General features: G+C 42.9%; 2 protein-coding genes across 11 annotated transcripts; one reads left to right on the top strand and one right to left on the bottom strand.

Annotated features, from left to right (window-relative positions):
- Positions 1-100: 100 nt before the first annotated feature.
- On the top strand, positions 101-17,328 carry DNAJC2 (DnaJ heat shock protein family (Hsp40) member C2). 2 transcript variants are annotated; one of them, XM_064444373.1, is made up of 17 exons: positions 101-392; positions 1,157-1,258; positions 1,867-1,942; positions 4,152-4,250; positions 6,518-6,659; positions 7,880-7,960; positions 8,690-8,755; positions 10,451-10,542; positions 10,645-10,766; positions 11,632-11,781; positions 12,079-12,167; positions 12,254-12,323; positions 13,900-14,084; positions 14,802-14,902; positions 15,710-15,817; positions 16,561-16,715; positions 17,208-17,328. In XM_064444373.1, the coding sequence occupies exons 2-17, from the start codon at positions 1,226-1,228 to the stop codon at positions 17,280-17,282; spliced, it is 1,644 nt and encodes a 547-aa protein (XP_064300443.1). In that variant the 5' UTR covers positions 101-392; positions 1,157-1,225; the 3' UTR covers positions 17,283-17,328. The 2 variants fall into 2 exon arrangements, with proteins under 2 accessions (XP_064300443.1, XP_064300433.1); XM_064444363.1 differs by having other exon boundaries at positions 1,068-1,258.
- PMPCB (peptidase, mitochondrial processing subunit beta) lies at positions 7,327-26,896 on the bottom strand. 9 transcript variants are annotated; one of them, XM_064444385.1, is made up of 14 exons: positions 26,743-26,895; positions 24,120-24,260; positions 23,702-23,788; positions 23,099-23,228; positions 22,509-22,707; positions 21,765-21,844; positions 21,062-21,174; positions 20,241-20,384; positions 19,509-19,672; positions 18,112-18,197; positions 17,948-18,036; positions 17,660-17,735; positions 17,510-17,566; positions 7,331-7,811 (listed from the first exon to the last, which is right to left on the bottom strand). In XM_064444385.1, exons 1-14 carry the CDS (start codon positions 26,830-26,832, stop codon positions 7,540-7,542), a joined length of 1,728 nt encoding a protein of 575 aa, XP_064300455.1. In that variant the 5' UTR covers positions 26,833-26,895; the 3' UTR covers positions 7,331-7,539. The 9 variants fall into 9 exon arrangements, with proteins under 9 accessions (XP_064300474.1, XP_064300455.1, XP_064300465.1 ...); XM_064444395.1 differs by having other exon boundaries at positions 7,333-7,811; positions 19,509-19,669; XM_064444453.1 differs by lacking the exon at positions 7,331-7,811 and adding an exon at positions 9,084-9,695.

The raw sequence follows: 26,896 nt of genomic DNA, 5'->3' as shown, positions 1-26,896 counted from the left end.
CGCTGAAAGAGTTCCGCCCGCCACAGCGCGCGGGTTGAACCCGCGCCGCCCTGATCCGCGGCCCCGGGCTCGGTCGTGATCTGCCTCTGGGGCCGGCCGGGCCCCACCGCCGGCGCCGGCCCCGGTGCGGGGAGACGGGGCGGAGTGGGCAGCTGGGCGGCGGCGGCGAGTGGTGTCCGGGCCCCGCCGGGCCGCTTATCCCGCCGCACGCCGCCGCCGCCCCGGAAGCGCTGTGCGGGCGCCTCCATGCGCCGGGTGGCGGCCAGCGGCGGGGAGAGGCGAGGCGAGCCCGGCGGGCAGGCCCCAGGCGCGCTCCGGGCCGCCGCCCGCCGCCATGCTGCGGGGGGCGCGGGACGGGCAGGCCACGGCCCTCGCCAGGCCACTCTCTGCCGGTAGGTACCGACCGGCCGCGGGACGCGGAGGGGGTGAATACGGGAGAGCAGGGCGCGGGTGGCGGGGCCCCCGGGGCTGGGGGCTCCCCCCGGGGCTTCCCGGGTTTGAGCGGGGACGGACCGGGGCGGGCAGCCCGCCCCCCGCACCACCGGCGGCGGCGGGCCCGGGAAGCGCTCTGGTTGCGTTCGACCTCGGCGCCGTCCCGCCGCCGGCTGCTCCTGCCGCCGAGCCTGTCCCCGGCGGGCGGGCGAGCAACAGCCCGGGCTTCGCCGCTGCCGGCGGGGGGCGGGGCGCGGAGGGGAGCGGCCCCGTTCGGTGCTTCTGCCGCTGTTCGTTGTCTCCTCCGTTACCGGAGCGAGGGAGGCGTTAAGCGCCGTTCAGCGCGTGCGCTGCCGTAACGTGCAAGCACCTGCCGAGGTCTGAGGACCAGAGCGAAGCCTCTGGAGGATCCCGCCCGACGGGCGCGCGCTCCGGTCCCGCAGCAGTTTGGGGCTTCTGGAGCCAACTACGAGAGGCGGCAACGCGTAGCCCTGAGAGGGTGCGGGACTCCTGAGGGCTCTGGTGGGTTTAATTTAAAAAAAAAAAAACAAACAAACCCAAGCAAAAGACCGAAAAAAAAGAAAAACCACAGTAAGTCACAGAAGATGAAGATGCTTTTATGTTTTTGCTTATAGCATCAGTACTCTGTCAAGTGGAACCTGTGGGAAGATGGTTTGAAGCATTTATTAAGAGGAGAAACATAAATGTTTCTGCCTCTTTCCAGGAGCTAGAAGATGAGAAGGAACTTTCTGAAGAATCAGGGGATGAAGAATTGCAGCTTGAAGAATTTCCTATGTTGAAAACCCTTGACCCAAAGGACTGGAAGGTATGCACTTGATACAGACCGGTGTTAATTATTTTTGCTGGAAATCTCCTGTGAAAGTTATCTGCTGTTCCCAGTCACTAAAGATCCTCTTCCTCCTCCCCTCCCAGCCCCACCTGCGCGGGTTTGCATCCCTTGGTGCTGTACCTGGGTTTGTATTTTCCACCCTTAACCAGTTGAGGAGGGCAAGCTCAAACACACATCAGGACAAGACCTTAGTCCTGAATGCTGGTTTCCGTGTTCCTGCCTGTAGGCCCTAAAAGTGTCTCTTCTCCCTGTTACTGCCTCCTTTATTCTGGAATTTCATTAGTGGTCTTAATATTGAAGACAGCAATTCAATTTTCTAATAATTGAACTTTTGAGGATTCAGTACTTTAATCTAGATCAAGCTACTTGAATGTCTGTGACAATGGCTTAATTTATTGATATTTGGGTATTCAGTAATTACAGCCTTTGTGACAATTGTTCTTTTTCTAATATTTATTGAGAGAGGGAAGAGTTCTGCCTCTTGCTTTTAAAAAATGGGGAGGAGAACTGTTTTTCTGCATGTGTTGTGGCTTTTTAGGTCACATTTATCAGTGTTTATTAGGGTTCTTTTTTTGTCTTCTCAGAATCAAGACCATTATGCAGTTCTTGGGCTAGGAAATATACGATACAGGGCTACTCAGAAACAAATCAAAGCAGCTCGTAAGTACCTTTCCTTCATAAGCGTACCTTTCTTTCAGATGTACATAATGGTTTTCCACATGAGAACATGTACATGTCATGAACAAGCTTTTTACTGTTTCACAGACCTACAAACACCCCCTCTTTGATTTGTGTTACCTACCAGCCTTCTAAATTCACATCACAGCTCCAAAATCCACAGGCCTAAAGCTAGGGAATTCAAAAATTTCACCAAGTTCACATCTCGGCTTTCTCGCCTGTGTTCTTTGTCAACAATCTTGAGACTGTACCTGCACCTTTCTGCGTTTTTGAGTCTGCAGCCAGGCTCAGTGAAAGGCAGACAAATACAACTAGCCCTGCCCTGTGTGTTTCAACAGGCTGGTACTGGGAAGCCCCTTACAAGGGGTAGCTGCCACATTAAGGCTAGTGACTGTCTAAGAAGTGCGCTGCTGTTATCATTCTGATTAGACTGAGCATTGCCCAGGAACAGAGCCATAGCTCTTGAATTTTCAGTTGTTCAAGTAACTAGAAGTTACTTCGGCCACCAAGAAGCTGGGGTTTGCTCGTCTTTGGTCATTTTACCGTGTGAAAACTGTAGAGTTCTTGTGGCTGGATCTCTAGGATGTTACCATGCCATTAAAAATGTTGTCTTGTGAGGTTAAGTTTCTGTGACGTTTTGGGTAAGTAAATGATAGAAGTTAAACTACCACTGCGCTGCTTAATGTTGTCGTGGGCCTGTGTCTTAAATCATGGTGTGGTTCAGAAGTACATACGGGTTGACTGGGGTTATTTTATGGTACTTGCATATGAAGCAACAACATGTTGCACTTAGAACTTTTTCCCTAGAAAGCAATGAGACCAAGAGTTGACTTTGCAAGAAGGATGCCAGTGTTCAGTGGAGAAAGATTTAAAAAGTACTCTGAAGTTTGTTTGGTAGCCTTTACGAAATAAGCTGATGGTTTTGTGAATTGACCTTGCAAGCAATTGCCTGTGTAACTGAACTGGTGTGAGTAAAATTGCTGTCCCCAGTAAAACCACAGATTAAGCTTAAATTACTCCCAAGTGAAAATGGGTTTAAACTAGCAAATTACCAGTTTGCAGAGGAAATTGTGTTGCCTCAGGTACACGTCGCTTAGCAGCGCCATTGCGGCGCACATGCTAATACAGTACAGAGCAACACCTGCTCCGGTGATGATTAGTGGTCTCACTAATCTTGTTGAGCAAGAACTGGGGCACCTCTCCAGGTTCCTAACAGCATGCTATTATTACATGGTGGTATAGAGACATGAGTCTTCCTCACCAGTATATACTGTGCTTTTCCTGTTTTTAACAAGGATTCTGATTTGTTTCTCAAAAGGCAGGCTGCTGTGACTACTTGATTGATATCTTCTCTCTGGAATTTTTTAGGGACCCCAGAAGGCACATCTTATGTTGTGTGACAATATGGCTAGACCTTTTAGCAAAGAAGTCAGTTTAAAATCTGGTTTTACTGTTTAAACACTAAGACAACCTTGGGAGCAACTTTAGGAGATACTCTGTGTGTGCTAGTTAAATCTTAGGATTTAAGGGCTAAGTAGAGAGAGAGCGCTGGCCAAAAAGCCTGTGCGCATGCTTAATGTCATCCGCGGGTAAGTGCAGCGGTCTTCACAGGCTTGTGGCTGTAGTTCCCTTGTGACATTTAATTTTGGGTTGTGTTCAGACCTTGAGTAAAGGGATAGAACATGGTTTTTATTTTATCTCAACTACTTTGCTTTTCATTAGAAATAACAACTAAAACGACATTGATTATTTTTCTTTATTTTTTCAGTATGATTGCACAGGGAATTGTACAGTCTTGCACCGTTCAGGTCCTGAAACTGCATTATGCTCAAACTGTGCATGTAGAGTTACCAAAGTGCTTTGCTATACGTAATGTTAGAGTGAGTCCCAGAAAATCAGTGCTTCTTCAGCTGATGAAGGTGGAATAGAGTTTCTGAGTTGTGGTTATTTTGTGTCCCAGCAAAGATGAAATAACTTTAATTCTGACAATAGTGTTAAATCAAAGAAAGTTCATGAACTTGTATCTGTTTTCTTTTTTCTTCCCAATGTTTTGGGGGGTTTGTTATTCCTAACTTATTTTAAGTATCTATTTAGAGGAATGTCAGTTGGAATTATTGCATTACTTTGTAGTTTGTGAGTAATAAATTGTTGATGATGAAGCATTTCTAAACCTAATGCATCTATTTTCTAGATAAATCCATGGTTTTGAAACATCATCCAGACAAGCGAAAAGCTGCAGGGGAACAGATAGGAGAAGGTGATAATGATTATTTTACGTGCATAACTAAAGGTAAGCAATTGATATTAGATACTCTCTCAATCTACTTGATTATCTGAAACGTATTTGTGGTGCTTTATTGGGCTTTTCAGGAATTGCCAGTTAGTAAAAAGCCAGAGGAGTTCTTTTGCATTTTAGAAAACTGCCTTAATAAACAGAGATTGCATTAATATAACTTCCCTCTGGGTAGAAGCAGGATGGGAGTGCAACGGACAGATGTTAGTCTGCTGTGCCTATTGGCGATAAAATGCGAACGCTTGTAGCAGCACGTGCTGAACCACTAGAGGTAGCCACATACCTGGGATAAACTGGTGTGCTATCGAGTAGTTTCCCTGAGGCATCAACGGCTATTGGAAAATCTGAATTCTAGTGCACTTACGCTGCCAGCAGAGCATCTGTTGATTTGGGGCAGGACATCAGTTTCTTCAACTGCTCTTTTTTTTGCCCAGAGATGACTGAATGAACTCAATTGAGTAACATTTCCTTTCTTGCCTGTGGTGACCCAGAACACCGCTGCTGGCCGATTCCAGAACCAGAGGGAGTGTTCTAGGTCTGACTTATGTCTTCAGGCATGCTTTGGAGTTTGGCTTTTTTGTTCACTTTAAACATTTTTTTTTGACTCAGTAAGGTTGGGGCAGGGAAGAAATCTTGGAATTTGCATGTTCTGAACTTTCTTCTTTTGGGTGTCTTCTTACACCACTAGATAAAATGTTAGGTGATACGTTAGAGAAGCTAATGATGTTTTCAGCCTCCCTTAGAGTTGCCAAAAGGAAAAAAAGTTGCCAAAGGAATTTTTTTCCCCATAGTTGCAGTCCTGTCAGAAAGTGGCAAGTATTTATAATAAAACAACTTGCACCTGAATTCAGGAATATGCTCCGTGTTCTATACATGAAGAGCAAAATATCTTTCCCCTGAATTGCTTACAATCTAAGTTTAAGGATAAACAGAAAGGAAGGAACAAAGTGGCGTGGAAGAGGGGTAATGCTTCCAGGTGGCACCCTGGAGGAAGGAAATGCAGTGGTAGGGAAGGGGAATCTGGAGTAGGAGCAAGAGGTAATGGAAGGGAAGGAAGAAACTTGGAAAGGCAGGAGTATGTAGGTGGGACTCAGAGCCGGGTATGACAAAGGAATGGGTGGGAGATACAGTGCCGGGGGAATGGAGTATGTGGAGTAGAAATGGGGATCTGTACGGAAGGGATATCTCTTAAGCAGAAGAGGAACCAACGGATGTGCACAGAATTTCTTGCATCAGGAAAATGGTATATGGGTTACCGAAGCTCCCAGCTTGCAATGTAGAGGATAACTGGGATCACTCAGAGTATTGGCAGAGGGAAGTGCTTTCCCAGAGGGAAGAGAGGACTGGCAGGCAGCAGCTCGGTGGTGGTCCCTTGCATTCCTTCCTCTCTCCATTAACATCTGCAGTGAGATGACTTTACAGAACCAGAGTGCCATGGTCTCCTCCAGCTTATCACCTTCTAGATCTGACCTTCCTGGTGCAGTGATCTCTGCCCAGGGGTGCAGTCAGAGAAGCCCACAAATGATGGCAACATGGATTTGATTCCTTTGATGACTTTTCACTCTTATTGAAAAATAGTGGGTATTGTAGAACTGACAGACAAAATAATTCTACACTTCCTTGAGAGAAAACAAGAGTTTACTGAAGCTACAGTGTCTGTGTGATTTCCAGGTTATAAGATTCAGTAATGTGGTGCTCCCCAGCTGCACGGCTGTAAGAACAGGGAGACTGGGAGCGCGTGCATGTTTTGGCTAGTAGCTCTGTGGTGTTTTATACTCTTCCCAACTCTCAGTATATCATGAGCTGCAAAAATTCTGATGAATGGCTCCTGTTCTGGCCAGTTCTGACATGTTATTAACTCGGAGACCATTTTTACTCTGTGATTGTCTTTATAGACTGGTTTTTGTCAATTTATCTGCAAGGATCAGGTGTAGGACAAAAGCCTGAAGATGTCATGCCCAAACTCCCAGTGCCTGACCGAACGTACTGCTATAAAATTATTTTAAATATAATCTGGTTTGTTACATTGTAATGGTTAAATGTCTTGTTTTTCATAAACATTTTCCTTCTGCTTAGTTTATGAGGAGTTGACAGCAACGCTATTGGTGTCACTTAAATAATTCAGTATCAGGCTGTACAGAGTGATAGATCCAACACAGATCTGAGAGCATCTTTTTGAACATTTGGAACCTTCCCTATAACATTCCCACCTTCTGGGGAAGACTCGCTTTAGTCTCACATTTTGTCTGGTAACTTTTTTTCAGCTTATGAAATATTATCTGACCCTGTGAAACGACGAGCATTTAACAGCATAGATCCTACTTTTGATAACTCTGTACCTTCCAAAAGTGAAGCAAAAGAAAACTTCTTTGAAGTTTTTTCACCAGTTTTTGAAAGAAATGCCAGGTAAGCGATGTCAGACTGTCTTTGTTGTTGCGGGAGAATCAGCGTTTGCGAATTCTTCGGGCAGTGTGTTTGTAACAGGTGTGATTTTCAGGGATGCTGGGAGATGCATTAATTTGCTAGAAATGTATTACAAGTGAAACAGGGCATTCTCCATTATTTCATATTAAAATAATCTGAAGTGTCACACTGGTGACATTGAGTTTTACCCATGAGATTTTAAAAATAAAATTAAAGTTTGTTTTCAGCTCCATATTATTTACTGTCCTTGTTGCACAACACATTGTTTCATCTTCAAATTACTTACTATAACAAGTGTGTGTATGCTACCGACTAAAAATTCCTTTTTCTGTGATTTTCTTATGAGGGTGAGACATTGACAGAAGACAGTAGTTATGTTTCACAATTTAGCTGGTTAAAAGAGAAGATAAATGTAACTACCGTAACTACCAATATTTGGTGGTTCTCTCTTAAGGCGTGTGACACTTTTTCTGCATTTGATTCATGCTTGCCAATTAACTTTGTGTTAAGGCTGTCACTATAGAAGTCTACTTCACTTTTTACCTGTATGAAAGAAGTCTTTTGTTGCGTGAGGCACTTTACAACATATTCTGAACAACCCGCTGATTATTTAAAGTAGATTTATTGAATCTTTTACTGAGTATTCGAGCACCTCAGACCCAGATCTATGGTTGTCAGATGGGTTGTTCCCTTCTCAGTTTGGAAATGGATGCTTTGTCGTGGAGTAACAAATTCTAGAGCCTATGGAAGGTTTCCCTCTTTGTAGGGAAAAAAGGGAATGGAGGCAGATCATGCATCATTCCTTCGTACTTCATTAGAATACATGGGAAACGTCCTGTAGCCTACTACAGAGCTGAGTTATTCACAGAGCACCTTCTTTCTGCTTTCTGTAAGCTTCTCCAATGGAGACTGTGTGTGGAGAATTGAACATCTTCAAAGATAACTTGTGCTCTATCAGGTCTCCTTGCAAGCATGCCAAACTTGGGCAGGAGGAGTTTGCTTTTCTGGAGGAGCTCCCCAGAAAAGGCCCATCTGGAGGATGTTTAGAAGGAACTCTCTTGTTCTTGTCCTCTTCCCTGGTGCCTCTCTGTGTTGGAAGGAGGGAGCCTCTGATTTGGTATTTTGATTCTGTACCTAAGAAGTGCCATGTTATGAAGTAAGATTATATATGTAATTTCTTCAATATATCCATTTATTTTCAGGTGGTCAAATAAGAAAAATGTTCCTAAACTTGGGGACATGAACTCATCATTTGAAGAGGTAGACGCATTCTATTCATTTTGGTAAGTTAGCTGGTACCTCCGTTTCTAGTCACAGTGTTCAAGCTGTGCGATATAAAGGGCTTGCAGACTCTTTTGCACGTAGGTTGTTGGCTTTGGTCTGTTCTGACCTAGTGGTGTCACAAAATTACCCCACAGCTGTTTGGTGCCTTCCACGAACTGAGCTGGCTTTCTCCTAGCTAATGCATCCACGTTGTGAATTCACAGTTAGAGCAGGAGCTTCTAACAGTTCTGTGACCACAGTGGCTGCAAACAGAGTTGACCCACAGACTAGAGGTGGGATTCATCTCACCCAGCTTGTGTTTTCAGTGGAGGTGCCTACTAGGTATTGAAGCTCCCCTAGTTAAAGGAGGTCTCTCTAGTCTAATAAAGTCAGTAGAGTTTATGGCTTGACTCATCTGCTAAATGTGGATGCTTACATAAAGATTAAACTAAATTTCTCTCTGAACTCTACAGACTGCACTATATCTCCACCACTGTAGACATTTAGAGATGGTGAGGCTGGTACCTTCCTGAAATACACTCTGTCCTACAGTGCAGATAGATGTAAACTGTTACTTTCAGTAGCATCTTGCATTTTGACTTAACACGGTGGAATCATTGTAGGTGCAGTATAGTTGTAAATTATGTATTATAAACTGTAAAAAACAGTATAATTGCCTACAAAAACTTAATAGGAGAAAAGGTAAATTATTTGTAATAGTTTTGCTGATTTCTTATTTTTTACTTTAGGTATAATTTTGATTCCTGGAGAGAGTTTTCCTATTTAGACGAAGAGGAAAAAGAAAAAGCAGAATGGTATGTAATTAAAAATAATTTGACAGGAGACCAAGAGATAGAGCAAAATTTTCCAACTTTCTGTTAGACTGTAAGTCATAGGAAGAATGGTAGCCTAAGACCAAATTCCACTCTTCCAGCTTAGCAGTTAGTCACTGACTTGAACTGGACTGACTGTGGGCGCCTCTTTGTCTTATTTGCGTAATTGGAACAGTTCTTGCTTGCATCACAGAGATGTTTCTGAGGTGGTTTGAAACATGTGTTCGTTTATGTTCAGACTTGCGGTTCCAGCAAGTCCCAAACCCAGGTTGAACCTGGAGCCGGCACAGAGTGGATGAGTAAGCAGGTATCTTTTCTCTCTCCAACTCTTTATTAAACTGTGCTGAGACAAGTGATACTTTCTAGAATGTAGAAAGAATAGTTCTGATGGCTTGATGTTAATAAAAATTGTGTATTTGTTGATTTAGCGATAGTGGCTGAATTACTCGGAACATGTTGCCATTGGAAAATACGCTCTATTTTTCTCCTTCCTACAGTTATAAACACAAAATGTTGATGTTAGAGCATCGAACCATTTAGTCTAGCACTTATTTCACAGGACACAACCTTTTACTTAGTCATCCTTGTATAACTGTAACTGGCACTGTATGAACCTCCTCTTCCAAGTTTGAATAGAAATCGATTTTGTAGTTAGATTCAGTGGTTAGCTTGCTTTGTGGCTAAAAACTGTGCTGTATGTAGGCTGTAGCTAGGCACTTGTTCTTTGTCTCTTACGCCTTTTCCCGCTATTAAATTTTTTGAGCTTCTTTGGACCCAGTGTTCTCTCTCCTGTGAAGTTTCTCTGAAGGCACTGTAATCAATTCCATATCACTTGTATTTCTGATAAATTATACAGATTGAGCCCTAGCCTCTTCAATTATTTGTGTAGCAATTTTTTGTCGTTCTTCCTGTTGTTTGTCTCCTTTTAAAAAAAAAAAAAAAGCGTTTCAGTGAGTGGTACACAGTATGCTCTACTTCAGAGAGAGAACTGTTCCAGCTTCTGTTCAGATGGTCATGATTCTTGTTATCCCTTCTTGACATTGCTTGTGTTTTAAACTTTCAGTCTACTTGTAGTAGTCTCCTCCTCTGTTTTGGGGATCGTCTTCTGTGTTCTGAGGAATATTGTTCGGCATTTGGTTGTGTGGATGAGGATATAGACCCCCACTAAAAATTTGCCTTTCTTGACAGCACTGACAAATACTTTGAGATTATTTAGTCAGCCAATTTTTAATCTATTTAACCTGAGCTGTATTTTACTGGAGTAAATCCAGTGTGATTTCAGTGGAGTGTCATGGTACTTCAGACAGTGATCTTTCTGTGCAGGTGATCTATGTTCTGTAAAATGGAAATAATTTACATTGATTATATTGCTGCTTTTTAATTAAATTATATTGCAGTGTTTCAGTTGTTTTGCTTGGATTTAATGTTAGTTCAACAAGTGGATTGCATTGTAAAAATGAAGTCCATGATCTCATTCCCTGCAATGACAGAGGGGCAGCTTGTTTTGTCAGGTGTTTTGAAGGTTTATGTAATTGTGTAATTTGAAGTCTGTTTTTTGAGGTATTCGGAGAAGAACATCTATGTGGGGAAACTTTTTAAAAAACTTTGTCGTTGCATTTCTAACAGGCTGACACTGTAGAGTATTAGCACTGAACTAACTGTGCTTTCCCTTTTTAGTCGAGATGAAAGGAGGTGGATTGAAAAGCAGAACAGAGCTGCCAGAGCATTGAGAAAAAAAGAAGAAATGAACAGAATTAGGACACTTGTTGGTGAGCATGCAAACTGCTGGGTTTTTAAAGAGATTTGTTAACTAACAGTGGAAACCTCCTCCTGTTTTTCTTCTGTACATGATGCATCCTTTCTTCTGCCAGATAACGCATACAGCTGTGATCCTAGGATAAAGAAATTTAAGGAGGAAGAAAAGGCAAAGAAAGAAGCAGAGAAGAAAGCAAAGGTAGAAGCAAAACGAAAAGAACAGGAGGCAAAAGAAAAAGTAAGTTAACTACTTCATTTGGGATGAAAAGCCCTGGTTCATTCACACCTGATCCATGGCTTCAGCGTCTAGGTGTGTCAGAAAGCTACTGTTAGGATTATATTGGGGTTTAAAGACGTGTTTGTTGTCTTCGATCCCTGTGCGACAGGCAGTGCAAGACTGACAGCCTTTTGAGAATAACATGAAAACAAGGAGCACTGAACTGGAACAAAAAACCTTCTAAAATTGTGTTCTGTTGTCGCATACACTTCCTCTGGTTTAGAGGCAGTCGCTAAGTTCTGTGGCCTACCTCCCTTTTTCATAAAATGGATACAGCCATTTGCCGTGTGTGTACAGTCTGAGAGTGGCTGGTTGGTATGAAACACTGAGGTGACATAACATGTTTGATTAATATTAACAGTTTGGGAAAGGTGGCTCTGAAAAAAATACCAGGAATGAAAGGGAACTGTAAGGTGCTAAAAAGTGACTTAAAGGACAATTCTGGAGCACTGCAAGATATTATGTTAGTAACGATGCAGGAGAAATATTGGACCACTGCATTTTCCCAAGCTTATACTCTTGGGACAGGCATAGGAAATCTCATACAGTTTCGTATCTTCCTTGTAAAGGAAGTCAGGATTTATAAACTAGAGGTCCTCACAGTGAGTATGTGAATTAATACCAACTGGTATATCCTTCATCACCTCCCTCAGAATTCTTGGAAAACCAAACATTAAAGTACTGGGGGGGGGTGGGTGGGACACGACACCAACCAAAAAACCAAAACCACCACCAAACCCAGAAACAGCACATTTTAATACTGAATGACCCAATAACAGTGTGACTTTGAGGTTTTTTGGTCTGTTTTTTTTCTTTTTGATTGCAGCAAAGACAAGCAGAATTAGAAGCAGCACGGATAGCAAAAGAAAAGGAAGAAGAAGAAGTCAGGCAACAAGCATTAGTAGCAAAAAGGGAAAAAGAGATACAGAAAAAAGCAATCAAGAAAGAAAGGCAAAAACTGAGAACGACATGCAAGGTATTTGAATATTATTATAGTGAAATACAAGTTACATCAGTGGTATTACTGTGTTGGCTTAGATCAGACCCTATCTCATGCTTGTTCTTATGGCTGGAGATGGGTACGGAAAGTGGGTTTACTAAAAAGCAAAATACTAAAACACACACTTACCGTATGGTTTTGAGCTATGAGTAAAGCTGACCAAATAGGTCCAAAAACAACAGTGGCTGAAGAATGCTGGGTGTTAAGCCTTTGTCTGAAGGAACAGGACAATCAAGTTCAAGAACTTTGTAGAACATGTATTTCTGCTTCCAGAACTGGAATTACTTTTCTGATAATGAGGCAGATTGTGTTAAAATGATGGAGGAGGTGGAAAAGCTTTGTGATCGTCTTGAGCTAGCAAGGTAAGTCTTCCTGCTGCTGAATTCTGCTCGCTTTGATACCCATCTTTCTACTAGCTATCCGTTGTAACTTAATAATTTATTTTTAGTCTGCAATGCTTGAATGAAGCACTTACATCCACAACAAGGGAAGGAGGAAAGGCGGCTGTAGTAAAACAGGTAATTATGCTGAGCGTCAAATCAAAATAACAGAATAACTTGATTTGTGAAATCTACATGACTGAATTGAAGTAAGATAACGACATAGCTGCTGTGGAATCCCGCCTGTTAGACCTGAGTTTCAAAGTCCCCAGGCAGACGTGATCTGCTCCATTTTACATAGTGCAGTTCATGGCTGGTGAAAGGCCAGCTGAGAAAAAATATACACCTTTTTAATTAGTAAAGGACACAAAACCTACCATTAGTACACTATACAGAAACAGTAGAGGAATTTAATTTTGCCCAGCAATGGGTAGCAGTTACCTGGAGGAGTAGGAGAGCAGTCTTAATCTATTCTGTTACTCAAGAAAAATCCTAGTCTAGGATCTGTGACCTGGGGCTAGATCCACAAAAGGACTTCAGTAGGTACAGCCTGCAGCATTTGAAGGGCCAGTGGGTTGGATACCAAAGTATGAGAAAAGCAAGACACTTGTGATCCAGATATACAAAACTCGGCAAGGATCTGCCTAAATCTGGCAGCAGGGAAAAGCCATTTGGACTAATAAGGCACATCCTGCAGTGAGAACTTTCTCTCATCTGCTTTGCATTCACAGCTGTGAACTTTCTTTCCTGCCGGGAAAGATGATCTGTCCCCATCCCAGGGTCAGGTTTACTCATCAGACAACTTAAGACTCAAATCCCTCATGTTCTACAATCTCCCAGTCTCCAGGAGGGTGTTCCAAACACGGGACAGTCACCTTTCTGTTTCTCTGTTAAAACTGTTCCACTTTTGCATTAATAAAAAATATCTGTCAGATAACTTCCCTTTTCCCAGGAAGATTTTTATTATGAGATAGACAGCAAGAAACCTATTTTGAGCATCCTGCCAACAGGTACAAAAAAAGCTATGCACTTGCATTGCCAAGACTGGACTGGGCGTACTCAGAAGCAAATATGTTAAAGATACGTCACACCACAGTCTCAAGACGTGATTACAGTTCACAGAGATGTGTGATGGATAACTTAAGTTCTGCGGAATTGCTTGCTAACAAACTACACATGGCCGTCTAACCCTTAGTTACTAAATGTAACTGAAGTCTGGGTTGTTGCAGTTAATGCTACCTTAGTGCAACCATAGTAACTGAGAATTTCTGGCATAACCAGGCTCAGGTAGCAGTTAAATTGGAAAATTTGGGAATCAGCATATCAACATGGATGTTTAACTGCCCTCACTAGTCACTTTAGGTTCCTAATACTTTTGTGGATCTGTCCTTATAAGTCAGGGGTTAGTCTGGACATACACACTGAATTCAGAGGTTTTGCCTTAATCCTGGGAGTGTTCATTTAATTTCCTAGTGAACTTGTGATGGTTTCTTGCTGTAGCTCCTAATCTGGGATGGCCAAATTTACACAGGGGATGAGGGGAAATAATGCTGGAGCAGATGAGCTCCTCCATTTCCTTATTTGTAATGTACAGAACAGAAACTAAGGAAAACTCAAGGCTCAAAGCAATTCCAGACAGAGGGGTTGTGTCACCGTAAAACATTAAAAAAAACCCCACCAAACAAATAAATAATGCTTGTTTACAATCCTCCAGATAGAAGAAATAAATGAACAAATAAGGCGAGAGAAAGAAGAGGCAGAAGCTCGTATGCGCCAAGCAACAAAGAGTTCAGAAAAGTCAACCACTGGTGGTGGAGGGGGAAGCAAAAATTGGCCAGAAGACGATTTACAGTTGTTAATTAAAGCTGTGAACCTCTTCCCAGCAGGGACTAACTCAAGGTACTTCTCAGGTTTGGTGTTAAAAGCTCTACAAACAATTTTTAATAACAAGCATAATACAGCTTATTTTCAGACCATCCTCAGTATGATGTCAGTATAAGGGCTCCCTAAACTTCTTCCTTTTCCTTGACTGCTGAGCAGCCTATGGTTTGTCTTCTCTTAGTACAATGTTCTACATGTCCTGGAGTTAACTCTGGCCCCGTATCTTGTTTCCCCCCAGACTTGGGACTCAGTCCATCAGCAATATTGAGCCAAGGTGCACATTTGCACAGGGCTTACTACAGGATAGGCTCCAGTCATTAAAGCAGAGAACAGAACTGGAACAGTGACTAGGATGGAGCTGGGTAGGAATACAAGCATGTAAGCTACTTCCAGTAGCTCCGCAATGAATGTGGGGCTGGTTTCTCCTCTACACAGTAGGATGAAAGCAGCCACAGATAGGAATTAAGCGCCCTAGCTCTCTTTAGGGGAGAGCCAGGGGAAAGCTGAGCTTCACAGAAAGCAGCACTGGCAGTCCTCCTTCTGTATCAGAAGCCCTATTGTTCAGTTAGTGACTGAAAGCTTTCCAGGATAGCTACCATGACAGTTTATATGCATTAAAGTATTATTAGACTGACTTAGGAGTTTATATAAATGTGTACCAGAGCTTGTAAGTAACTTGTATGAAGGTAAGCTATTATCTGATATGCTGGTTTACCCTTTCTGTTCTTGCTTTAGGTGGGAAGTTATTGCCAATTACATGAACTTGCACTCTACTACTGGAATAAAACGAACAGCAAAAGATGTCATCAATAAAGCAAAGAGCCTCCAAAAGCTTGGTATCTATATTATCTTATTTTTGTAATAATATGGTCTACATGCTTCTCTTCAGCTTGATTTTTCTTTGAGTGGCGTTATGTTTCTATTATGAGAAAATCTTCTCTGTGTAACCTCAGTATATCCCCAAAAGAACTATAATTCAGATGGCAGATTTAGAGGAGCATTTATGTGACTCGGTATTTTCAGCCTAATAGCTATTGCATAAGTCACCACCTCATCAGTGAATCTCAGGAATTCTTTTAATCTAACTTGATATGCAGATGTCAAGACGACAGGCATTGCCTAGGCTTCTCTACACTCAGAAACAAACTGGCCTCTGAAAAAGCTGTCTACAAAGTAAGGCATCTAGAAAAATGAAATTCATGAAGCTACAGAGGTACTTCAGAAGGATGAATGGGATTCATCAGCAGACTCGGACACCTGAATTCATGTGGCTCACCCGCTCTTGTTGTAAATGGAGCCTAGAGAGCTGGGATACTGAGAGGAAGCTCTTGAGCAAGTTCTTAATGAAAATCAAAAGACTCAAAAAAAAAAAAAAAAACCAAAAACCCCAAAGTTTAAGAAATTTCTCCATTCCAATACATGCACAAGAAGGACCCAGGCTTTGCTGGTGTTCCTGACTGCCCCTCAGACACACTGGTACTCTGGGTAATATGCAATTAAGCTCTTTACCATCATTTTAAAGTAAATAAGAATTAGGTCTTTTGATTCTGTGATTATTAGTTTACAATAATTGCTACACGATGTTTTTATCCAGCTTTAATTTTGTTGCAATAATTATTCTATTCAATGTCTGTTGCTCATAGACCCTCATCAAAAAGATGATATAAACAAGAAAGCGTTTGACAAATTTAAAAAAGAACACGGTGTGGTGCCTCAGATGGACAGTGCTGCCCCCTCGGAACGATTTGAAGGTAAAGGTGAAAAGGGAGCCCTCCTTGCAAAGTTGTCTCCCCTCTGCATCTTAGTACAAAAGTAATCCAGAATGTGAGTGAGTTTGTAAGCAAGTCTTAGGTGGCAAGAAGGTGATCCAGGCTCTGTTAGTGGATTTGAGGGTTTCTGGAACACTCGGTACAAACCACAGTTTAACTACATAGTGACAATTTGAAGTGCTTCCTGGTGAGGCAACAGGTGAAGTCTGATGCTGAGATTACCTGTTCCTCAGAGGGGTGCTACATTTTCAGGTAAGAGTAGGCCTGAGGGGATGTGCTTGAAATGCAGCATCACCCTGCAGTTAAGCTTTGGTCTCCTGTTAAACCCCAAACACCATCAAATTTTGCACGCACTTGCAGGAGGCTTTGTTTCCCTACAAAGTGTTCCTTACTGAAATGCAAAAGGAAAAGCTACATTGCTGCCCTAGCACTGTGGCTTCAAGGGTGGCTAGTGATCTGACACCCAGCTGACAACAAAAGATGTTACCTTCTAACGTCTCTGTCCTTTAGTTAAGCACCCCAAGGGACCTTGTCCAGTTGGTTTCAGGGTTGGATTTTTTTTGGCTTTCAGGTTTTTAGTACTGGGTAGCCCTTAGGTCAGACTAGTTCTATCACAAAACTGCAAGGATAATAAATCAACTATAATAGACTTTAACATTTAATAAGGAGTCCGTGAGAAACTTAAGAAAATATGGTATTTTCTTAATTTTTGCATTTAAAAACAGGATCAGCTTTAGATTTGTCCCCTTGGACTACAGAAGAACAAAAGCTTTTAGAACAAGCACTGAAGACTTATCCTGTAAATACTCCTGAACGATGGGAGAAAATAGCAGCAGCTGTTCCAGGCCGGTCAAAAAAAGACTGCATGAAGCGATATAAGGTACCTCACCTCCTTCTAGTACTGTAATTAGACCAGGTCTTGTTAGAATCCTTTGCTTTTACTGTTGCTTTCCCTGCCAGAGACAGTATCTGACAAGAGCAAACTAGCACAAGATGGAGCCTTATGGAGAAACTTTTTTTGTGTGTGTGTAACTCAACCCCAAAAGAGCAGAAAGGACTAAGCTTTCCTCAGTGAAAGTAGCAGCTGTGGACGCTGGGAAGGGAAGTCTGTCTCATGAAATCTGCCTTACAATTTCACAGCAAGCTCTTGTAGATGGTAAAGTTCCTCCTACAGGGACAGTAGATGAGCACTGATCTTCCATTAATTTATTTGTTTCTAAGAAAAGTTGTTTTAGGGTATTAAACTGTAGATTTCTCACTAGTTCTCAACATAGAGTGTTTCAGGCTGCATATATGTAGTGTTTGAAACCACAGCATTGTTAACAAGTTCCACATTTAGATAAGGATCCTTTTTTTCCCCCCAACCCTCCAGGAACTCGTTGAAATGGTCAAGGCCAAGAAAGCTGCTCAAGAACAAGTGATGAATGCTACTAAAGTCAAGAAATGACTCTTACTGACAATCTTTGTTTTATAATAAAAATGCAAATACTGTACATGTTTTCATTCCTTAATTATACAGATACACAGGACTGGCTGGTTCTTGAGTTTTAATCTTCTCAAATGCACTTCTCCAACTCTAAAGCTTTAAACAGGGGTGTAGTAGGTTTTTTCTTTTTTTGTTTTTGCTTTTTAAAAGCTCAAGCATACTGAAAGTTCTTATTATTCACTACTCACAAAGCCAATACATGCCACTGCAGATTTTTTTATACTCTGGAAGTTGTTCAACTGGACCTGGAAGTTAAAGAAAGTTGGCCATGACACATGCTAAACTGATACCAATTGGCATGGAGGGGGTATGGGAGGGCAGGGAAACATACAACGTACCCACAGCAGCAACTGCAGGATGCTTATCACAGATGTACTTTGCGCAAACTTCTCTAATAGTCTGGGCATCAATAGCCTAAAAGGGGTAAAGAGACATCTGTTACCAATCCCATCTAAAAAAGTCTTAAGAGCCAGTGATCTTGATTTTGTATAACCCAGGGGAAGAGGCAACAAAACAGTTGCAAGTTTTCTCAGTTGGAAACAGTCTGACTTCGGTATTGTTATTTCCCATAACAATTAAATCCCTTGAGGGCTGAATTTAAAAGTTGTAACATGACTGCCACTTACCTCAATCCGTGCCTCAAGTTCTGGAATTGGGATTCGGCGCTTATAACACAGCATTTGTCTTCCAATGTCTTCACAGATTGGTGTGGACCCTGAAATAGGGGAAAATATGCTTCAGTTATCAGCACACAACTCCACTAAGAATAAAAAGCTCTCATAAGTCTCACCATCAAGTTGTAGCAGCATATTGGTCTTCAGTAGATTTTTTGCTCGAGCTACTTCATTTTCTGTAACACTTGTGCAAAGTCTTGTCCTGAAAAATAGTTTCAATCCAAAGGCATTAAATAGTAGCACACGAGATTGCCTGTGATGAAGAGGTGCATATACATTAGTACACCCACCAGGCATGTCTTTTCCATAGATGGAGCCGGTAGGAGAATTTGGTGTGGAAACAAGCCGCAGGATGCAAAGGAGCAGCACAAGAGTAGGGTTTTTTGGAAGCATATCAATATACCCAAGAGCAAGTTTTTCCCCTTAGAAGAGCTGTATTTCATTTTATTAAAGGAATATTTTGAGCCAAGTGTAGCTGTTGCTCAGATAGTGGGAACCAAACAATTAGAGGTAATTAGCCCAGAAAGCAATCCATTATGTCCTGGCTCTCGGTGAGATGATGATTCACCACACTGCTTAAGGAACATTTCACTAGGACAGGGGGATGCATTATGTATCTTAACGTATCCTTGTCACAGGAATGGTTCATATCTTTGCCGGTGCCAAGCTGCTGCAGATGGACAGCTAAAATGACACCATTTTTCTCCACAAGTCCTTTACAAAGACCTCACAGAATAATGGTGTATGAGAAGCAATCTACATGATTACAGAAACTCATTTTCAAATTTTCTTTCAACTTCATCCACTTCAAATCAGTGCTCTTAAATCACATATGTGATTTGTTTCTAATCACATCTGCAGTTCAAACATGAGTTGCACCTATGAACATCTTTTCAATTTAGATGTAAGCCTTAGATGAATTAATATTATCTAGAATCACAGGCTTCAAAATTCCATATGTAACAGCTCACCTACCTTACATTTCATTTCCCCATGTACTCACTAAAGCTCTACATACCACTACAACTGGATAACTACTAACAGTGTTAGTAGGTCACTGCATATTTGTTATTCTCTTTCATGAATATTTACTCTTTCAGTTGGCAACCATGCAGTTCCTGGGCACTGTATACTGACTTAATAGTATTCTGAAAGGTCTGACACATTTTCATAACTCCTGCCGCTTGCAAGTCAAAAGAAAACAAAACAAAAAACACTGCCTTATTTTCTTGTACAAGAAATGCTATTATATTAACTACAGTTACTATTTATTCTTCCAGGGCAGAAAAAGAAAACCAAACGTAAATCTTAAGCTATCCACTCCAAGTAAGGCTGCCAGAAACTGGCTGTTGGGACTCTGCATTGAACGTCAAAGTTTAGAACCTGAGGCATTTGCTTCTTCCAGGCAAGCCAAAGCAGAGAAACAAAAATATTCTCTTTAAATGATTGCTATTTTTAAAATTGTATTCCTCCCCTGAAAATACTCCTTTTAGAGGAACAGTTGTTAGCTTACCATTCTGTCTGAACAAAGTGCACCATGTCCTGTATAGTGGATGGCTCACAGACCATATAGATTCCCCACAGCCCTGTATCAGTGTAGCAGGTGTTGAAGGACTGGAAACTGTGACACAGGTTACCGTGGCAGGCAATCTGAGCAAGTTTACTGGATAAATTCTGCTAAGGCAAAAGAAAAATATCTTCTGAAGTTTTTTGAAAGCCTACTAGTCACCTCCATGGTCTCCTGTTTTCATTTCAATGACAGAACTTGCAGTAGTATTACAGGCTCCAGCAGAAGCTACAAGGTTAATTATCAGCTCTCCATCTCAACAGTTTCTTTCCTTGCACACAATCTCACATTTCCAAGTAACAGCCCAGATTTAAGCCAAAATCAGAAAGCTACTTAGGTTCAAGAAAGGGACAGTTACTGATACCCACAGGTTCTGACGACATACAGGTATGAAACATCCTACTTTCCACGAGGGCTGGCAGACCTCATGTCACCTCTACTTTGGTGGCTTAGAACCACTTCCTAAGATTTTCCTAGATCTTGGGCAACAAAGTCTCTCAGACTCACGACTGGATCCTTCTCCCACTCCAAAAACGGGCCATCAGAAATAGCCATGAAGTAGCAGTACCGCCATCAGATAGGTTTGAATGGGTCTGTACTGGCAGTACCCGAGTCAGAGAGATCTCACCAGCCCACCAGCCTCACTGAGAGCAGGAAGGTGCTTGCAGGTTCACTCACCATGCCTCCTCCAAAGGAACGATCCCAGTTACCTATCAGAGTATTCGCTACCATAAGTGGGATTGTATCTGGGTGCGACCAGCCAGCTGCTTCAACAGCTATCGCAATGTGTGCCAAGGGCATCTTGTCATCTCTAATACGAATCTGTGGGAACATACGAAAGCAGCTGTAGTACAACCTGTACACGGTAATGTGTATGGCAATTTAAATATCAGGAAACAGACATTTCCATCATATCTGGATCATAAAGCATGCACAGAGAGAACCAAAAATTAAAGCATATGAAGCTTTATTTAACATAGGCCTTAACAAGTCTTCCCTGTGGCAATCTCAGAGCACATTGCCAACAGCAAGCCTAATGCCAGGATGCCAGGTACACAGAGGGGGCATTACAAGTCATTTTAAGACAAACCACAGCAGAGAAAGCTGGTGACTTTTTCAAAACCTGGACAGAGCTGGGAGCAGAACACAGATGTCTTGGTTCTCTGCCATACCCTTTAAATTAGCGATTCCCAACAAGTGGAAATGCTCCAACACTGTAGGCAAAGGGACAAAAGGAAAGCAGCAGCAGGGGTAAGGGAGATATTCCTCCAGCAACTGATGATGAGGCAGAAAAAGTGGCAGCAGTAAGGCTTGTCCAAGAAAGGTTGAGAAGTACTGCTTTGGAAAGCAGCTGCTCCGCTGTCTTCACCGGGGGCAAGAAACCTTTTAACCTGCTGAGTCTGTGGCTGGGAAGCCATCTCTCCTCAGCAGAGAGCGTGTCAGTTGTGCTCACAGGGTATGATCAAAAGGCCAGCGCAAAAAGCCATCTAACAGTTTACCTCACTGCCTGTGAAGCTACAAGGTGGCAGGGGTGGCAGTCCTCCTTCCGGAGCAGATGGCAAGTTACCGAAGTGGCACTTTGCTAGGTCAAGTAGCTCATCATGAGAGACCCCTGAACAAAGATATTTCACATACTTTGTAATTTAAATTGCTGTGCAGTTTAAAGACTCAGCCAAGCAATAATTTATTGTTCCCCACCTTCAATGCCACACTTCCAGATTCCTCACATCTCCCCATTATACAAAGCAAGATCATCATTATTGCCCTCCTTAATTCTCTTCAATAGCCTTCTATTAGTATTACACCAAATCAAGCTGTTTGCTCGCAATTTCAAGCCGTAATGTTATTTCTCCTTCCCAACTTTCCTTGCCACTCCCCTTTGCACACTGAACCCTTTCTAGGCCCCTCTTTTCCTGCCCACATGAAAGAATGACCTTGGCATCCAATGTACTTCTAGTTACTGGTTTAAGAATGTTTCTGGAACGTTACTATTCTGGAATATTATTATTCTGGAAAAGGAAACAAACGTTCAAAGGGTATGAAGGCACAAAACACTCAGGGCTAACAATGAATTTCCAGAACCTACTGAACAACAGGTATTTCAGCATGCTCTTCCCAGAAACTCAGCATGTTCGTCCCAGAAACAAGACCATGGTTTTAAGCACAGTTTCACATGAGCCAGGGTGGATATCTCATACTAACCTCCAGCAGCAGCCAGGACCATTCTGGGTCCTTTGTAATGTGTTGTTATGTATTCCACTAAGTCGTTACGGTTTATGGATCTAGAAACAGTGAAGAAAACATTGCTACTGTGTCAGTACAGTTTATTACAGTGAGAAGAGCTAAATGTATAGAACTATACAACATAATTTTAAGTTCTACCAATGCATAGAGCTGTGCATAGAGGCAGAAAGATAAAACAAAGGTGACTTCCTAAAAAGAAAATAGGAACTTGATACATTTTGCCTTTCAAAGCTCTGCTAGCTTCCTGAGAAGGAATAAGAATTATAACTCAGTCAGGTGGAGACAGGATCCACTAATGATCTCATGCCAATTTGAAAACAGCACTTTTAGCAGTCTCCTGGTCTGCACTGGTACGAATGCTGCAAGAGCAGTGCAGACACAGTTGTATTTACAATAATGCCCAACACCTGATGAATGGGAAAAAGGAGCATTTCCAATTTTGTGTCAGATGAATTTTACAAACAGGAGAAAAATATAGCAAATAATGAAGACACGCAGTGGACATCTGAAGTTCACATACCCTTTGATGCCTGCATACAGGGGAATTGAGGCAATAAGGGAATTCTTACTATTATATCCAGTGCAATTTCAGCTACCTTCCAGATAAAAACAAAACCTGATGCTGTTCCCTACAGCTTCAGACAAGTCTTTTCAATATGTAAGTTACCACACAATTAAAGACAGCCACAAATTTGGACATACTTGATGTTTTCAGTGGGTCCTAAAATTGTCCGTCCTAGGGCTGTCTTCTGATAGGCTGTAGCATGGAGGTAATCAAAGACAACTTCTTGCAAATTGGTTTCAACCTCTTGCATCTCTCGAAGTATAACTCCTCGCTCACGCTCAATCTCTGCTTCTCCCAGGGTACTGTTCTGAATTATGTCAGCAAGAATTTCCACAGCTAATTGAAAACAGGTGGGAATGCAAAGCGTAATTTCAGACTACCAGAAAAACCTAGTTCCAAAAGTAAAACCCACCCCAAAGACCAAGTGGCTCAAAATTTGCTAATAAGATTAGCAAGGGGACAAAATACTTGGTTCTGCAGAAAGGCAGAAGTCCAAGAGGTATTTCTGGGGGGGAATCTAAAGACAAAAATGTTTCAAATACCAGTTTCCCTGCTCGCACTCTCCTCTCCAAACATGCACTCTCACATTCCTGTGAAGTTCAAGAAAGGACTTTTCACCCAGGAAGGAAGGGACTGTTACACTGCGAAAGCATCATTCTGTGTTTCTCAACAGGAGCGCCATAAGCACTTCATTTTTTGCTGCTTTTCTGATTAATGAAAGCGTTACCTCTTGGTAAGTCTTTTGAAAAAGCCTTTGCATAATACACGGTTTGTTCTCTGGATGTATATGCATTCAGATGAGCTCCCATGTTCTCAATCTCTAGTTCAAGGTCTAACTGAGATCTCTTTTTTGTTCCCTGAAATAAAACAATATAGAAATCAAATTAGACCCTTTAATTTACCCACTCATCATTACTACTTCTTGTCTGGAAAAGTCAAGGGCGAGAGAAAGAGTCTTCTGGAAGGAAAACTGGCATACTGATCTCTCCAAGCTTGAAAGTCAGATATAAATCCTACTGTGCTCCCACATAAAAATAAAAAGCTGGCAAATAATGGACTATGTGTCTTCTAAGACTATTACAAGAAGTTAAAGGTGAGTTAAAATTAAACCCGTGTTACTAATCTATAGTTGTGTGTCAGAATCACAGAACTGGGACTTTAGCTCTGTTTTCTGATGGAAACCATAGTCTTAAATTGTCCACTTTTTCTCCGCCCTACCTTGATTTGGAAAACCTATTTCTAGAATTCTGACAAAGTTCTTATCATTGATCTTTAAAGATAAAAAACTTAGAAATCCATTGTAAACCTCTGCATCAATACTGAAACTCACCTTGAAAGCCATATGCTCAAGGAAGTGAGCAGTTCCATTGTTCTTCTCATTTTCATATCTGCTTCCAGCATCAATCCAAAGTCCAACCTCATGGGGGGGGGGGGTGTGGAGGAGAAAAAAGTTATTTTACCAGCTAACAATGAAGCTTTGCTGGTTTTATGTATGAACTACACTTGGATCTTCAAGATCAATTTTAAATGGCTTTTCCCTTAAACAAAGCAGGTTTTCAAGAAAAATTAAGTTTTGATCTTCACAAAAAATCTAATCACAAATCACTTACAAAAGCCTTAATACTTCTACTGACTAGCTTAAGTTTCAAGAACAACTGTTAATAAATATTGAAAGAATGCATTTTAGTTCCACAAGGAAATGAACACACACGAACAGTCACCAAAAAAACCCTTTACAAGTTACCTACTGTGCATGTTGAGAGTCCAGAGTCTTCAGAAGCTACTTGCAAGCCGTTTTCCAGAGGGCTCACCCTAGTTTCAGGAACATTTAAGATTACTTCTGTTGCTGCTTTGGAAGCTCTGAGCCTGCCTGTTCCAACATGAACACACTGTAAGGAAAAAGCATCAGTCACACTCGGACTGTCAAATTATATCCTAGTATGCTCTGCTGAAAAATATATTCCTGAATATCAATATTAAACTTTGTGGATCTTTTTTAAAGCATGCATTTAAACAGAAAAAATCCAGCACTGATGTATTCACCACTACTTCACACCAGGGATGCATTAACCTGACTCAGAAGAAAAATGTGAAGCACGTCCAGAGAAAGGCAACGAAGCCGGTGAAAGGTCTGGAACACAAGTCCTATGAGGAGAGGTTGAGGGAACTGGGGTTGTTTAGTCTGGAGAAAAGGAGACTCAGGGGAGACCTTATCGCTCTCTACAACTACATGGAAGGAGGTTGTAGCGAGGTGGGTGTTGGTCTCTTCTCCCAAGTTAACAAGCAGAAATGGTCTCGGGTTGCACCAGGGGAGGTTTAGATTGGATATTAGCAAAGATTTCTTCACTGAAAGGGTTGTCAAGCATTGGAACACGTTGCCCAGGGAAGTGGTTGAGGAGGTATTTCATGGTATCCCTGGAGGTATTTAGAAGACATGTAGATGTGGTGCTTAGGGACATGGTTTATTGGTGGACTTGGCAGTGTTAGGTTAATGGTTGGACTTGATGATCCTAAAGGTCTTTTCCAACCTGAACAATTCTATGATATGATCTGACAGAAAAAGCATGTTACTATCATCAGCCAGCCACCCCGAGAGCCACACTAGTTTCCCAGTTCTATCATCAAGAGCCTGCAGGATCTTGAATATATCACTTCAGATCTGGAATTCTTTTGGGTACCTGCTGTCTAAAGTGAAGGGAGATAAAGTCTGAGGGCCTCTGTCCAGGACTGCAAGTCACAGTCACCCATTGTTCAGAACAGGGACAGATATTGAAATTGCCACCTCTTATACAATAATCTGGCAGTTAAAGGACATTAAATCAGAATGGGGTAGAAAAGAAGGGAAGATGGAGGTTAAAAAATAAAAGGTTTATTGCACTTTTTCAACATCAAGAAATTTAAGTATGTATCCCAAATGCATGCTTCGAGCAATAAGTGATTCCAAAAATTTTAAATATATCAAATAAAGATTTCTCTCACCATGTGACTGCCCTAAACATGAAAATACAAAATCCAGCTCTCATCTGCTCTCCTCCTGGAATACCAATAGGTTGGATCTCTCAAAATTCATGTATTTTAGGATCATAGCACAATTCAAGTTTGAAGGGACCTCAGGAGGTCTCTAGTCCAACCTCATGCTACAAGCAGGATCAGCTGTGGGGTCAGAATAGTTTGCCCAGGATGGTGAGAAACTGCACAGCCCCTCTGGGCAGCCTGCTCCACTGCTTGACTGCCTCATGGGAGAAAAAGCTTTTCATATGTCCGTTTTGCCTCTCTTACTTCAGCTTATGCCCATTGCTCCCTCATTCTGCCACCATGTCAAACTGTGAAGAGCCTGACTCTGTCTTCCTGACAACCTTCTCACAACTAGCAAGTTGCTGTTAGGTCCAACCAAAGGTGTGTCTTCTCTGGGCTGAGCAAGTCCCAGACCCTCAGCCTCTCCTCATAGGGCACATCCTCCAGCCCACAAACATCTTGCTGGCCCTCTGCTGAACACACTCCAGTTCACTAACATCCTCCTTACACTGAGGAGCCCAAAACGAGCTGTCATACTCTAACCACCTGACAAGGGCAAACTGATCACTTCCTTTGATCTACAGCTGTGCTCCTGTTTGTTCAGCCCAGGCTGCTGCTGGCCTGCTCGGCTGCCAGACACACAGCTTGCCCTCACGCTGGCTGCTGTCCTCTGTAGCCCCAGGCCTCTTCCATAGCTGCTCCCCTGACACTCAGACCCCGACCCGGGTTGTTGCAAGGGCTCATTTTCACTGCTAGTCTGCATTACAGGGAAAAAAAAAAAAAACCTGTTTTTGAAAATAAAATCTCCCTCTCCTGTTTTCAGGCAGAAAAGCTTAGGTTCTAAACTGGGAGGCTGGGGAAAAGGACAGAAGGGGAGAGCTCTGGGATCAGGGCCTCCGGGCAACCCCCAGCCAACCACGGGAGTGAACGAGGGTTTGTCTTTCTCCGAGCTCCCCTGGGGCGAGCACGACAGGCCCCGGCCGGGCTGGAGACTGCTGCCGCCCCTCCCCGAGGCATCACGCCCCATCCTCACACTGCACCGCTCCGCTCCCGGAAGCCGCGCCAGCGCCGAGCCTCGGCACAGCGCAGCGAGGGGACGATGTGGGGTGACAGCGGCCCCAGGAGCTGGCTGCAAACCCCGGGCCCTGCGGCACCGTGGCTCGTCCCTAGATCGCCGCGTCCCGCCGAGGGGTGGCCGCCGCCTTCCCTTAGCCGGGTAGAGACTACAACTCCCGCCATGCACCGCGGCGTGCACCGCGCCGCGGGCCCCCCTCACCCCCACCCCATGGCGGCAGCTCGGGCTCCCCGCAGCCCCCATCCCACCCCTTCCCTTCCCTTCCCCGCCACGCCACATACCCGGCCCCCCGAGCCGGACACTCGCGCCAGGCGAGTAGACCAAGGGAGGAATAGCCGCCGTGCCGCTAAGCGAGCCGCAGGCGCTGCCATCTTGACGAGTGGGTGGGCGGGGCGATGCTGACTTCCGGCGCGCTGCGCGCAGGCGCAGAGACGA

Source organism: Phalacrocorax carbo, chromosome 1, assembly GCF_963921805.1.
Source record: "Phalacrocorax carbo chromosome 1, bPhaCar2.1, whole genome shotgun sequence".
Taxonomy (NCBI): Eukaryota; Metazoa; Chordata; class Aves; order Suliformes; family Phalacrocoracidae; genus Phalacrocorax; species Phalacrocorax carbo.
This window is presented reverse-complemented; position numbering and strand designations above follow the sequence as displayed.

What these genes read in the sequence shown, in the direction of transcription:
- DNAJC2 (XM_064444363.1), top strand. Translation starts at nt 335, where the DNA reads ATGCTGCGGGGGGCGCGGGACGGGCAGGCCACGGCCCTCGCCAGGCCA. An exon ending in CAGAATTAGGACACTTGTTG is followed by an intron (nt 10,543 to 10,644) that starts GTGAGCATGCAA and finishes TTCTTCTGCCAG; the next exon opens with ATAACGCATACAGCTGTGAT. An exon ending in AGGCGGCTGTAGTAAAACAG is followed by an intron (nt 12,324 to 13,899) that starts GTAATTATGCTG and finishes ACAATCCTCCAG; the next exon opens with ATAGAAGAAATAAATGAACA.
- PMPCB (XM_064444385.1), bottom strand. Translation starts at nt 26,832, where the DNA reads ATGGCAGCGCCTGCGGCTCGCTTAGCGGCACGGCGGCTATTCCTCCCT. An exon ending in CTGGACTCTCAACATGCACA is followed by an intron (nt 23,789 to 24,119) that starts GTAGGTAACTTG and finishes CCCCCCCATGAG; the next exon opens with GTTGGACTTTGGATTGATGC. An exon ending in CAGTGGCATGTATTGGCTTT is followed by an intron (nt 7,812 to 17,509) that starts GTGAGTAGTGAA and finishes GGCACTTCTTAG; the next exon opens with GTACAGAATCAAAATACCAA.